Raw genomic sequence first — 13822 nt, 5'->3', positions numbered from 1 at the left:
TTTAATACATTTCGAATGTATATCTTAATCTAAAGCTTATAACATGATTTTTTTTTATTTGATTTAAAGATAAATAAATAACAACTATATTGGAAGAAATTTTCACTCAATGATTTGTTTGAAAAAGAAATTCATTAGTTTTAAGAAAAATAATTAACAACTATATTGGAAGAAATTTTAAGCCTTTTTGAGCGAACGAAACAGATGCAAGGGAATCGAGGGGAAAAAAAAAACTTTTTCCTCTAGCTGTTTAGATTTTAAGATTAAATTGTAAAATATCCCCTAGACTTAAACGAAAACACAAATACTCAAAATTCCTGATTTTAATTATAATTCTTATATACGAACATCATATAAAAAAAATCTGTATATATATATATATATATATATGATCGTAATCTCGAACGAGACTTTCTCGTTTGTTTTTCCTTCCCATCTTATTCTTGAAGCAAAAGTCTATGCAGTAGAAACACAGATGCCTTCATTTTTCTTGATCCAAAGGAATCCGAACATGCGGCTCATTCGTGAAGATGGAAACCAAGTTTCTGTCAAGCATCTTACACGAGCAAAATCATTGTTGCTCTTTGCTGAACTATCCAAAATCATCTGAGAACGAGTACTTTCCACTACGCAGACAGCGTGAAGAGGGATGATCTTTCACCAAGTTGTTAATATGCATTTTGTAGTACAAGCACTGATCATGGCCATGGATGCAATTCTTCAGGCACATTCTCAAATTTATACAGATGAAGTTGGTCTGTTAGCTTGACGGTTGTGCTGTAGCCCACATTCAAGTCTGATTGCTTCCATGAGCTCAAGAGACACAGCATGCCGACTCCTGCCCTTTGCTCTAGATGCCTCCCCAGCATTTTGCTTATTTTCCTTGCCCTTGTGGCCTGGTTCACCTGCACCCCAACCCCGGTAAAGTATGACCTTGCTGGGCTCCTGAGAGACTAGAACTGCACCTGTTGCTTCCTGTGGATTAAACAGAAGCAGAAGATTCTTACCAATTAATTTATTCAGGTTTAAATTAACCAAATGAACATGAAATTAGTGTTCAGACCTCCAACTTGGAAACCACCTCCTGGACAGAAGTTCCTTTGGCTCTGCCTTTGACATGTACAATAGCAAAAGGATGCCTCTGAAAGTGGGCCTTTATTGTTTTTGCAACACCAGTGACAATGTTGCTCCTCCCTAGAAAACAATTGCAGTAGCAGAGATACAAGACTCAGTAAGTTCCTATGTTTAGTTTATGCCTTACGGAAGAAAGAATGTGGGGAGTAGAGGGGCTAAGGTTGGAAACTGGGAGCATATAACATGTTCAGAAAGGAATATGTAACATTTTCCTCATGTATTGTTGTATCGTCCACAAACAAAAGTGGAAAGATCACCAAATTTGAAATGCCACGTTTGGTTGGCAATTTGCCTATTAAACATGCAAAAAGTAGAAAATTGAGGTTCAAAGTTTTCAACATTTTTGGGTCATGCCGAAAGTTCAACAAAAAATACATCAACCCAAGGAAAGAAAGTTAGCACAGTTCAAGTATGCAGCAAAATAACTTCACTAACAACTAAATCCTGGGGTCTTGGTGCATATAAGACAATAATTCACATCCATCACCTATCATGGGGTAGTTTAAAGTTTCTTTTTATCGCAGGACCAGCTCATTAACAGCATGGTTACCCCACTTGACTACTGGAGAAAGTCCCTTAACTTGGGGTCCACTTTTTTTACCAGAAAACAAAGCCATGACTAGCAGATTCAGCTGATGAACAAAAGCACATTTTGGGGCTTCATAAAGCTAGGTTTTTTGGGTTTCATAGTGGCAACAAAAAAGAGTGTACTCGTGGTAGAAGATTATTCTCACTACAGAGGATTTTCTTGCAATGGAAGCTGATTCTTATACATCATTTATTAATAGTTTGAATGGACTACAAAGAATGCTTGTCAGAATGTAAACATACATAAAATGAGAGGGTAAATAAACTGGAAGGTGTCTCCATTGCTTATACTCTAAATTAAGAAGATTGGGATGCTGAACTCCTAATTCTTTGTCTCTATAAAACATGTAATCATTCATAAATTATAAACTTTGTATGTCAAGAGCGAAATGAAGAGTAATTGTATATTAAGACAAGTTAGCCATAGAGAGAATTCAGTCATTGATCCAAGCCCTTCAAAGTTGTCTCAAGAAATTAAAAAAAGGCTTGAAAGAGCGGGGAGAAAGAGCAGGAGTCACTTCATTTAGAATAAACAAACTACAATGATTTGAAGAGTACAGAAAATAAACTAAGGCAAACAAAACTACATTTAACATCTGAAAAGTGGATCACACAAAATTGATGTCCTCCAATAGAATTAAGAGGGTTAAACCATGATGTCAACGAAAATAAGAACCTGTGCTTTAATGGCATTTTTCATCCCCTGACTATTATAATTTTAGCACATTACATCCGGTGGCTTTGAAAAATGCAATATTTTGTCCAATTGTGTTTTTGAAACTGTCAGGTTTAATGTGAGATATTTTACTGGTGGGCGATGGTGTGGCAACAAGTCCTTGTGCTATTGTAACATGGCAACTTTCATCCTTCCATCCACGTCCATTAAAATTCCTATTGACATTTGAATTTGAGATATTTTATGGAAGCAGACAATAGTCATGTTCCAATTTTATTGGGTACTTTAGGAACCATTGCCACACTAGCACCCACTGATAAATACCTAAACCTGATTGTCAAATACTCTAAAAGAATTAAAATTATATTAAGTAATAAATGGATTTGTCAAATATAAAATCTAATAAATCTAAATTGTAAAAAGAAAATTGAAAATATCAACTCAAAGTCTAAACCTTCAATTTTAAGTATAAATAAATTAGAAATGAAAAGGCCATCATCAACTTCACTTCCTCTAAACCAACTCCCCCTCCTCCTTAAACACTTCAAAGGAATGTCTTCACCAGGCATGACTGACTTTCAGTTTCTTCTTTCAAGTGACAACGATCCACTAAAGCTGTATATTTTGTTCCCACACATACATTCCTACAAGAATCTGACCCAAAAGCCAACTAACTTGTTCAGATTTTGACGATTTAAAGAGTTCCTCCATTCCCAAATCTAGCTTCTCTTCAATTTCTACCCTCCACCATCAAACTGTATAGCAAAATTGCTGAACAAAATATAGCCATGGGGAAAAATGGAGGAACAGAGAAACCACCATCAAACACTCCAACAATGTCTCACAAGTTAAACACAGTGAGTACAAAAAACTGTCAGTAATCACACAGCTTAACTGAAACTGTTGTGCTTGCGGAATCTCATAGCATGGGCCGCTTAAGAAGTTTCATGTCTTGCTGCATTGTTAGTTGACTCCCAACAGTTTTTTTTTTTTTTAATATTTTGTTTTTCAATCGTGTGTTAAATAGGGGTTCAATTTGAAACCTAATTTGATGTAGTTGTTCACAGTACTAGATTTAGGTTTGTGTTTTGCTTGTGGAGGGCGTCAGAGGACAAATTTGATACAGTAGTTATGAGCTTCATTTGTTGTTGTTTGATTTTGACTTTTAGTTTTTTTTTCAATTTTTAATGTGTTTTTTTTCAATTTTTAATGAACTTTAGTTAATTTTACAAAATAGCCCAAATTCAAATCTTGGTGGAAATGGATGGTAGACAACTTGTCATGATTATGATAGTACAAAGACCTATTTGTGTTTTTTGGAACCACCAGGTTCATTGTGCCATTATTGCAAATGTTGCAAGACAAAACGCCATTAAACCATCACAGGGTTTGAGAATAGCACCCTTAGAAACCACATTAGTTGAAGGGGAATGCAAACCATGATGTAAAAGAAAGTAGAATAAAAAAAAAATCAGAAAATGAGATGACAGGAATAGAATATCACCTACTGCAAGCACTGGACGGTTTTTCATCTTGAGGGCTTGCTTTCGTAGAAGAAGTCTGTCTCTATTGGAAAGACAAACAACGCTGGAAGGCTTTCTATTGTCCTCTTCCACCGCAATTGGAACTGATTCTCCCGACTGATTTTCAGCTGATTTGACTGATGATCCCATTTCCTCAGTGAAAGAAACACAGTTCTTGGCATTAAGGTGAGACACATTCTTTTCATTTGACTGAAATGTCAATAAGCAATACCAGATTAGAAGCTACAGATATGTATTATAAAACATAGAAGACTATTACAGGTTTCATTTCTCACGAATTCAGGTGAAGAATTAGGTTCATTTTCACCAGTCCTATTCCCATCAAATGTTGGATAAAGATCAGTCCAATTAGACCGCTGAGCAGGTTGAAGTTGCTTATGATTCGCTGATGCACCCAGGCTATCATTTTGATTAACAGCAGTTGAATCAACTCCATGTTCATCCCTAGTCTTAAATAATACAAAATGCCAAACTCCATATTAGATGTTATAATGACAAAAAAAAGGAATGGGAAATTTAAAACCAATGTTATGTAATAAAGAAGAATAGAAGTGCATTAATTAAATGTGATCAGAATGCATATATACTATTATTTGGCCTTCAGTTCAAAATGAATAACATGCAATCTTAAAATGCCAAGCGAAAACGTAAAATTAGCTCTGACAAGGTATGTTTCACTTTCAAATATGTTATTGATATGCTTCTTTTCTCTTTTGAGGTGGATATGTATCTTACCTCAATAATCGCATTACAATCAGCAGGAATGGTTGAATATGAATGACAATCAGGCTTCAGTTCAGAATCTGTTCTTGCAGGTTCTTCTAATTCATCTTTAACCTGAAACAGAAGGCAGATGTGTAATTTAGCCTTTTACAGATGGAAAATGATTTACATGTAAAATATTTTTCAATGGTAGTGATAGTTGAAATAGTTGAATAATATTGTAAGTGGGATTACTTTACGGAAACTTCATAGGCTGAAAAAAATTTCCAGCAAATAAACTAATTTTAAAGGTTGACTATAAAATATTTTTCATTGACCAATTTTTTGTAAAATATTTTACGCAAAACAAACAGAGCCTTAAGTAAAACAATAAAATGTTCAATTTAGTATTGATCAAACAGTGAACATAGTTGGGCAGTGTGTAGACCAAAGCCAGCAGGCACTAAACTAAGAGTTGTGTTAGTGTATGTGCGTGCAAGGTGCACAACATGTTTCTGGGTGCGAGAGGGAGGGAAAGCCAATCACCTGAAGTTTTGATTCATCAAAGCACTGTACATTATAGGCTTCCTTGTCTTTAACCTGCGTCAAACATCATATGCAAATTTTATAAGACAATGTACTTGGCTAATAAAAACCATCAAATGAGTTTAGGAAAGTGAGATACTCACTAATTGAAGTTTCAAGTGGTCTATGTTACTGGTGAGCCGCAAAACATGAAGCTTCAATGACTTCATTAAGAAAACAAGGAAACAAAATCAAACTCTTTAAAAATTAGGTCACTAAGCAGGAATAGTAATCAGCATATTAGGTCAGATATCAGAAGGACCAACTATTTGAATGTTTCAAAAGGCTGCCAGTAATCTTGATCAATGCCAAAATGTCATCACTTGGTTTATAAGATAGGGAAAATGGCAACTTAATTCGACAGGGCATGCAAAGAAAAAAGAAAAAGGAAAAAGAAATCACCACACAATATTTTAATGGGCAAGGTTTTAACATAAAATCTACTCCAACCAAAGCCCAACTCAGAAAATCCAAAGGATAACGTAGATATCATACTGAGTCAAAGGAGATAGAAACGAGTAAAAAACAATGATTGAAAAGCTTGCATAAAGGCAAGCACAACATCATCAAAGGGCTCTCAAGGTTCTCATATCATGGCAAGGGTGATAAGCCAGGACAACTCTTCTCTTTACTTTCCAGATAGTCAACAGACCTTGAAAGCTAAAAATTAATCGTTAATGGATGACCCTTATCATTAATATTCGTTGTGGAAATAGACCAAGAATCAACAATCAAACAAGAACACATAAAAACATATATACGGTTTGGCAACCTTGGCTTACATCCATGAGCAAGCATAGTAAGAAAAATGCAACATGTGAAAACAGAGATTACAAGGAATCGCACATATTATTCTCTCAAACAAAACCCATTTACACCAAAAATCACTCTCTCACACACTATTCTTTTCTCTTACAACTCTACCTCACACATATAAAACAAATCTCTATCCAACTCACTCTTATCTTTAGCAACCAAGCTCTAGAGAATGAGAGCTTGAAAATAAGGCAACCCTGAGATATGACATCCTTGGGCTTTTAGACAAGCTAAACCTCTTGGCTTCTCAAATAAGTTAATTTATTTAGAATTTCTTTGTAAGCTAAATTAACAAGCACATGGGTTATTTCTTTTCTAGCTTGAGCACCCAATTTTAAGACATCACAACAATATGTTCACCTCTAAAATGTATTGATATAAACGTGCACACACAAGGGCGCAGGGAAAAATACATGCACTTTCTATCATACAAGCCAAGTTTACCTCTCGTCGTTGTGCCTCTAAAGAGCGTTTCATTGCTTGCCTTTTACTCAGGAGTGTTGGAGGCCTTAAACATGCAGGTCGTGTATAATTCTTCCCTCGATACAGGATAATAGCATAACCCTTACTGACACCCTCCACTGCCACTAATATTCCACCACTTTCAGCCTCCAAGGTCCGTGCTACTGCTTGAACAGCCTGAAAGCTCTTCTCTTTACATATTATCTTTACAAGCTCCCTATATTTCCAGTGAAGGTGCATGTTTTCAATTGTTCCATCAAAAACCCCCCGTCTACCTGAGAAAAGAAGAGAAAACATTCATCAGGGGCCATCTTGGTGGGATAATTCATTTTGACAAGTTAAAAGCCCTTTAATCTGAAAGAAAGAATATAAAGATACATGCAACAGTGCTTTCTTGCAAAGAACTCACCCATTAAAAGGAAAGGCTTCATTTTCAAGCCAATCTTCCGTAACATATATCTTTCTTCTTCAGTTATCCCCTCTTTATCTATTTCTGGCTGCTGGGACATCTCTGATTTCTCTAGCTCTGAAAGAAGTTTCTCGGCTTTGGCTTTCTTTTCTAGTGCCTGTGATAACATGCCTCGTGTTAATATAAATAAGAGTTTGTGACAAGTGCAAGTCAATTCTTAACAGCTATGGCACCTCCACAACATCATACCATGGACAATTTGATGCTAGTCCTTTTAATTGCTGCATCAGTGGACCTCAAGTCTTTATTTTCAGAGAGATCACATTTCCGGTCATTGGTACCATCAATTTCATCTGTGAATTTAGCATTTGTAGTCCTCCAACTCCTGTCTTTAAGCTCCTCTGAAGTTTCATTTGATGTAATACAGTCTGTCCATCGTTTATCCATATCTCCACGCTTTCTTCGATCTTCAATTGCAGAGGAAACTGCAGATGGTAGGAAATCCTTTCCCCGATACAATACAATAAATTCTCTATCCCGTGAAAGCAAAGTTCCTCCGGTCAGCCACTACAATAAATTGTTTTAAGCTTAGCATGTATCTACAATTAGAGTAATCAACATTCTCTGTGGTGTGATCAAATAAAGGTTTTTAAAATAACAAACTTTGATACTATTTTGCAATGTGTAATTTATGAATAATGCAATGATTAATAAATCCACTTAAGTTGTTGTAAAAACTTCTGCATGGATAGGAGTCCATACAACATATTGAAAATTCCATACCAGGACTGGACCAAAATTTGTCAGAAGAGGGAAAGTGAGATCAAATAGCTGAAACCATAAGCTAATAATTCTAACTTGATAAGATAGCTCAAAAAATAACTAACAGATGGAGGGGGTTTAAAAAGGAAGTATCTTAGATAACCAATGTTTAAGTGCGTAGAGTTTTGAGTTTATGTTCATTGGTTGAAGACAGACATAGTCATCCATCTATCAAGTGTCAATTTATAGAGATTAATACTTGGAGATGCAAGTTGCTCTCACAAGAAGGTATGCATGAGCGAGCCACCAATTAAACAGAGTCATAACAACTTCAAAATTTGTTGTCAAGTTCATCATTGTTAGAATGGTATAATTCTAAATTAGTATCAATTTGATTCAAGAATCAAAGGTTTCATATCTATAATAATTGAAATCATCAGAAACCATAGACAAATTACACAAGTCATAACCCAAACCATACAAGTCCAAAGAGTTTTTTGTCACAAGATGTTGGGTTTGATACTGAGAAGTTAGAAAAGAAGAATTTGAATTTGGTTGTCTTTGCCTCGTGTTGTTGGGTCTTTTAACTAATTATGGAAAGTTGCATTTTGGATGGTAATGTTAAGTCAGTTTTATTTTCCTTTCTGTTTGTATCAGTATTGTAGTGACTGTTCACATTGTCAAAAACCCATCTCAACCCAATAACTTAAGCTATTAGATGAGGTTCTAGAATATGATTTATATTATTTCCTAACAAACCCTCTCAAGTGAAAGCCCTTTAGGCTTAAAACTTGCACAAGCTCACATTAACTTGTGTTTAATTTTTTTATTAAATAAATGGGATGGTGAGATTCGAACTCGCGACCGCTTGGTCATCAAGGCTTTGATACCATGTCAAAGAATCATCTCAACCCAATAACTTAAGTTGTTAGGTGAAGTTCCAAGATATGATTTATATTATTCTCTAACACACATCATAGAGGAGGGTCAGTAGGTTATTTACTTGTGTTCTCTTTTATTCTTTTCTAGAAGGTGGTCCTAATTAGTCTATGTAACCACCTGCACCACTGTAGCTGGCATGAGAAAAGAGAACATAATTCCCAGCTCTCACCAACAACACCCCCCCCCCCTCTCAATCCCCAACCTGTGGACATGCCAGCAGCACCAAATCTCAAGATATCATCAACATAGATGAGTCCATCAAGGCTCTCTTCAAAGAAAGCCAACAAGGTAATTAAGAGATTGGATGTAAACAATGCCAAGTGGGAGGAGACAAACTTAAAGCAGGCTACTAGTTTTGATGAGATAAAAAAGAAAAACTAATCACAGACTTTGCCTACAAGCTACCACAGTAAAGCAACAATCCCAGGGATCTGGAGGTGCTAGAAGCTCCAATTCAGGCAGATCTGCAAAAATCCACCTGTAAAACTACTTCGGGGAATAAAAGGTGGGGATAAAACCCTCTGTCCTTGTTTGGTTCTCACTAAGGAAAGGGTGTGGAAGTCCACAAGTGTAAAGCAGGTTACTAGTTTTGATGAGATAAAATGAACTGATCATAGACTTTGCCTATAAGCCATCACAATAATGCAGCAATCCCAGGAAGCTGCAGGTGCTAGAAGCTCCAGTACAGCCAGATCTGCAATAATCCAGCTCTAAATATACTTAGGGAAAGAAAAGGTTTAGGAGTGTTCAAACCCCTCAAATAATTAAAAATCTTAACACCCCAGATTGGGGTGTTTAGAGGGTTTAAGACTATTAAATGACATAAACATCCTTAACTTAAAATTTTTTAAAAAAAAAAAAAAAAACTTGGACAACATATGCAACATAGAGAGCAGGTTCTTATTATAGCTTGTTTATAGCAGGCTATCTGGGCCATTTAGTTTTCAGAACTTCTATAAGTAGTTGATTTAATAACAGTTGAAGAACAACTGGCAGAAATTATTGCAGCATTAAATGAGATTACAGCACTAGGCTTCAGGCAACTTTGTGAGGAAAAACTGCTTGAATAAAGGGCAAAATTAAGACGGGCACTAAACAAATTAATATTAAGCATAAATTCCTTCCACTCATTAAGGCTATTTTGCAATTTATAATTAATCTCATGTTCTCCTAACCCTCTCATTCTCTTCCCTTCCCTTCTCATCCCTTGCATATCCAAAGAAGAGAAATGTTGAAACACGACCACTCCCTTCCTTTATTTGTCCTTACTAACCCTATTCTTGCTTACCCTTCTTTCAACCAAATATAATGTTAAGGGAGCTTGCGACACAAATGTGAAACACACAGCAAATTCTCTAACTACACCACTTGCTAATAATATTTACTCTCGCAAGAATGAAATCATATGAAAATCACACTACAATATACAACTGGTTTAGTCTTTTAGCAAAACTTAAGAAAAAAGTGGAAAACATTATTTTGGCTACAAAGCCAGAAAAATGTTTTATGAGTGAAAAAATTACTTATTAATATTTAGTGTAAAGTTTCACCAATAAAAGACACTAAATAACAATTTTTTAAATGTTTCTTTGGGTATTATAGGAAGTATAAAAATAAAAGTTGACTAGAAAATTAAAAAAAAAAATTGAACTTATCAGTCTTAAAAAAATCATGATAGAACTTAATGAGATTATAACTCCTCTGTACTTTTTTCAGAAAAGAATAGAATATGTCCTTGCAGAATTTCATTCACTGTGTGTTCAAGTTAATTATGCAGTCTATTTTTAAGAAGAATAGATCTTAGTGTGGCTTAGACACAATCCCAAACAAACAAATTTCCAAGTGGCCTCACAACCACTCAATTAATGTAGTACAAAACTGCATAGAAAACTTTTACCCAATCTTACTATTTGCTCTAATTAATACTCGACTTTCATAATTGGGATCTTAATTCATAAATTCGGATATTAATTTGCCATCCATGGTCCAGGTTCTATAACAGAAGAGGGAATTCAACAAACATAAGAAAGAAGTCCAAATCTAAGAGCACATACCAGAATACAAGTTCAGAGAGAGAGATAGGTGAATATACCACGCTAGAAGGATTTACACTTTGATGATATGCAACTAGAGGTGCTATGATATGATCTAATGGAAATAAAGTAGAACACCGCAATAAGGAAAGCCAATTGCTCAAGAATCTCATTTATGATTTTGTGAGAAAGACCTTAACCTGTTAGCCGCTTCAATCAGTGTAAGAAAGACTTGAGAAATGGGAAATTATTTCCAAAAGATTGGCTAAATAGCTAATTCCTTAGATTTCCAAATATACTAGTCTTCACTCTTAACACCTAAAAGAAATGAAGAATCTATGGATACAAGGACTTAAGCATCGATTGGCGAAGATACATAACAAAGCACCATAATTTATGAACTGAAAATTCATAACAGAAAGAAAAGGCATAAATAGGTGTAATTACTAACTTTTAATTCTTGAGCCATCAACTCACTATTAGTATTCTGCACTCCCCTCTTAACTGCAATTTTAGCAATCTCACATTTTTCCCAAAGCTTGACAATTGCAGCAGCCAATCCTTTATGTTTCGTATTTCGACCTGATATAAAAAAGGAAACAAGTCATCAGATTTCAACCATAAGACTTCAAGATAGAAAATTGAAGAGAAGCCCACCTAAGGCAAAATGGCAAGGCAGGGGTCGACTAAGCCTCTTTAATGTGGTCATTTCATCATTTGTCAGAGTGGGGCTGACACCATATGGAAGAAGACGGAAGGGTCTCCGATATCCAGAAACAACAGCAGGTAAGAGATCAGCATCAACTGGGAGTGGATCATATCCCCACCAGTCATTAAATCGGGGGCCTAGTCCATCCAACAACTGATCAGCTTCTTCTGTAAGTTGTGCCTCCCCCGGCAATTGAAACCGTACTCTATTGGGGGAACCAACCCCTTGGACTAAGCTCGGTCTAACTATTTCATCGGATGATCTTGGTTCAGGTGGAGCTGCGCCATCCACGGCAGACAGGACACTCCCCTCCTCATCAACTTCTTTATCATCCACGTCTATGTTTTGTACAGCATCAGGAGAAGTTTCATTCACTGAACTAGTTTCTGCAAGGAAGTAGGGATACTTATAATCGGCACCTCTATACAACACTATTTTACTGCCAACCCTCCACACAACTAACCCTCCAGTTTTTCTCTGCATAGCAAACCAAAAAGAAAAACGTAGTCAACAAACAAATAATAATAATAGTAATAATAATAATTCACTAAACTAAAGAATATCAATCAAGAAATCCTATCCAACCTCCAATAAATCATGAGTCCTCTTCATGTTCATTCTACACAAATCCTCACAGACAATCTTAACAACCTCGGACCTCCTCCACCTCTCATGAATACCATTCACTATCCCTTCCGTAATTCCTGCTTTCCCGACCTTCAATTTCCTTTTTTCCGCAATCCCAATTGTCCTCAGCCTCCTCAATTCCTCATTGGGTAAACTCAATTCCGCCAATGACGGGACTTTTGCCTCTCCTTTCTTTGCTTCTCTTTCTCTCTTCACCTCTCTTCTCAGTTCATGATACCTAGATATAGCCTTCCCGGACCCCGGAACCGGTACCGGATTCTCCGGCGTGCTCCAGCTCGGGTCGAGAGTTTGCCCGACCCGGTACTTGGGCAATCGATTTGGTAAAGGGATGAAGATTTCTCCAGCAGTGGTTGGCGCTTTGGTTTCGGTTTCTTCGGTGAAGCCCAGGGAGCGGAGCTTGTCGGCAATGCGTTGGATGGCGGAATGAGGGAGGGTTTGGGGGTTGTCGGCACTGGAGCTCCGGACGAGGAATTTGAGTGAGGGATTATTATTACTACTACTGCTATTATGGTACTCGAAAATTAAGGTTTTGGGGATTGGGCAGATGAGAGAAGAAGAGTGTGTTCTAGGTGAAGGACAAGCATAGCTAATGTGGTTAAGGGAAAGCAACATTTCATGGATGATGAGAAATTTTGAGAATGAGAAACTGGATAGAACATCACAAAAAATATACTACAACGAAGGAAAAGCGTGGGAGCGCCAGACTCATTTCGCTTCACAGTGAATTTTAACAGTGAAAGGACGGTTTTACATCCTACTGAAATAACAATTCGCCTATCCTGGGGTAAGAGGGTCTTTTTCTTTTTCATAACAGTAAAAACACCAAAATGCAAATACATGTCCACGGGACGGTTCTTGTTTCTTGGTTGAATATCCATTTAAATTACTTAAATATTCCTCAAGTTAAAAAATAAAAAAATAAAAAAATTGTATGGCACTATGGCTAAGGGGTTTTTTTTTTTTCATCTTATTTTTTGTTATTTGTTATTTTGATGAAGGGGCTGTTTTTTTTTTTTTTCATCTTAGTTTTTGTTATTTGTTATTTTGATGAAGGTATTATGGTATTATAAATTAAATAATATTATAATTTAAAAAGTTATTAATGTGCATATAACACCTAATAATTATCAAAACTACTTTTTGAAGTGTTGCTACATTTTTTTTCTATTGGTGCGGTACATGTTAATGGAAGTTAAGTAGTTTGTTGTCTATCATCTATCTTTTAAATTCTGTTGGTTTTTTATAAAAGTTTTATTTTTTTCAATTTAATTCTTCAATTTTAATTTATCATATATTAATGTTTTCAATCTGGTCTTTATTCCTTTGAATCTGATTTTTTTTCCTTAACTATTTTATAAAAGTTTTATTATTTTTAATTTTATTCTTCAATTCAAGTTTATAGTGTATTATTTTTTTAATATGCTCATCATTTTTTTATTTTTGTTTACCTTATTATTCTTTTCAATTTAGCCCTCAAATTAAAAAATTATTTTTGCCTTCTAATTTATTTTTTATTTTGATTTTAACTCATTCTTTTAACTTTTATTTTTTATTTTGAGTTTTTTTTATAATTATTTTTTCGATTTCATCCTTTAACATTTTATTTCTTAGGGATTGGCCTTTATAGTTTTTTATGTATGGTGTTTCTGGTTTGATGACCCGAGTCATTGTTTTTTCTGTTTCATGTTTGTTTTAAAAATAAATGGCTTTGTGATTTTCTTCAAAAAAAACATTTTTCTATTATATTATCTCGACCTCGTTACCTTGAATGCGGGTTTGAAGGATTAACCCAAACTTATTTACCTTTTAATG

The 13822-nt window shown here is 35.4% G+C and overlaps 1 protein-coding gene across 1 annotated transcript; it reads right to left on the bottom strand.

Moving 5' to 3' along the window:
• Positions 1-220: 220 nt before the first annotated feature.
• Positions 221-12736, bottom strand: LOC118036911 (CRM-domain containing factor CFM2, chloroplastic). Its single transcript, XM_035042772.2, has 13 exons — positions 11948-12736; positions 11311-11839; positions 11105-11235; positions 7166-7483; positions 6917-7073; positions 6490-6782; positions 5334-5393; positions 5191-5244; positions 4678-4779; positions 4218-4391; positions 3903-4131; positions 1064-1194; positions 221-975 (listed from the first exon to the last, which is right to left on the bottom strand). The coding sequence occupies exons 1-13, from the start codon at positions 12620-12622 to the stop codon at positions 739-741; spliced, it is 3090 nt and encodes a 1029-aa protein (XP_034898663.1). The 5' UTR covers positions 12623-12736; the 3' UTR covers positions 221-738.
• Between the last annotated feature and the right edge of the window lie 1086 nt (positions 12737-13822).

Source organism: Populus alba, chromosome 1, assembly GCF_005239225.2.
Source record: "Populus alba chromosome 1, ASM523922v2, whole genome shotgun sequence".
Taxonomy (NCBI): Eukaryota; Viridiplantae; Streptophyta; class Magnoliopsida; order Malpighiales; family Salicaceae; genus Populus; species Populus alba.
Note: the sequence above shows the minus strand (reverse complement) of the source record. Positions and strands in the feature narration are given on the sequence as shown.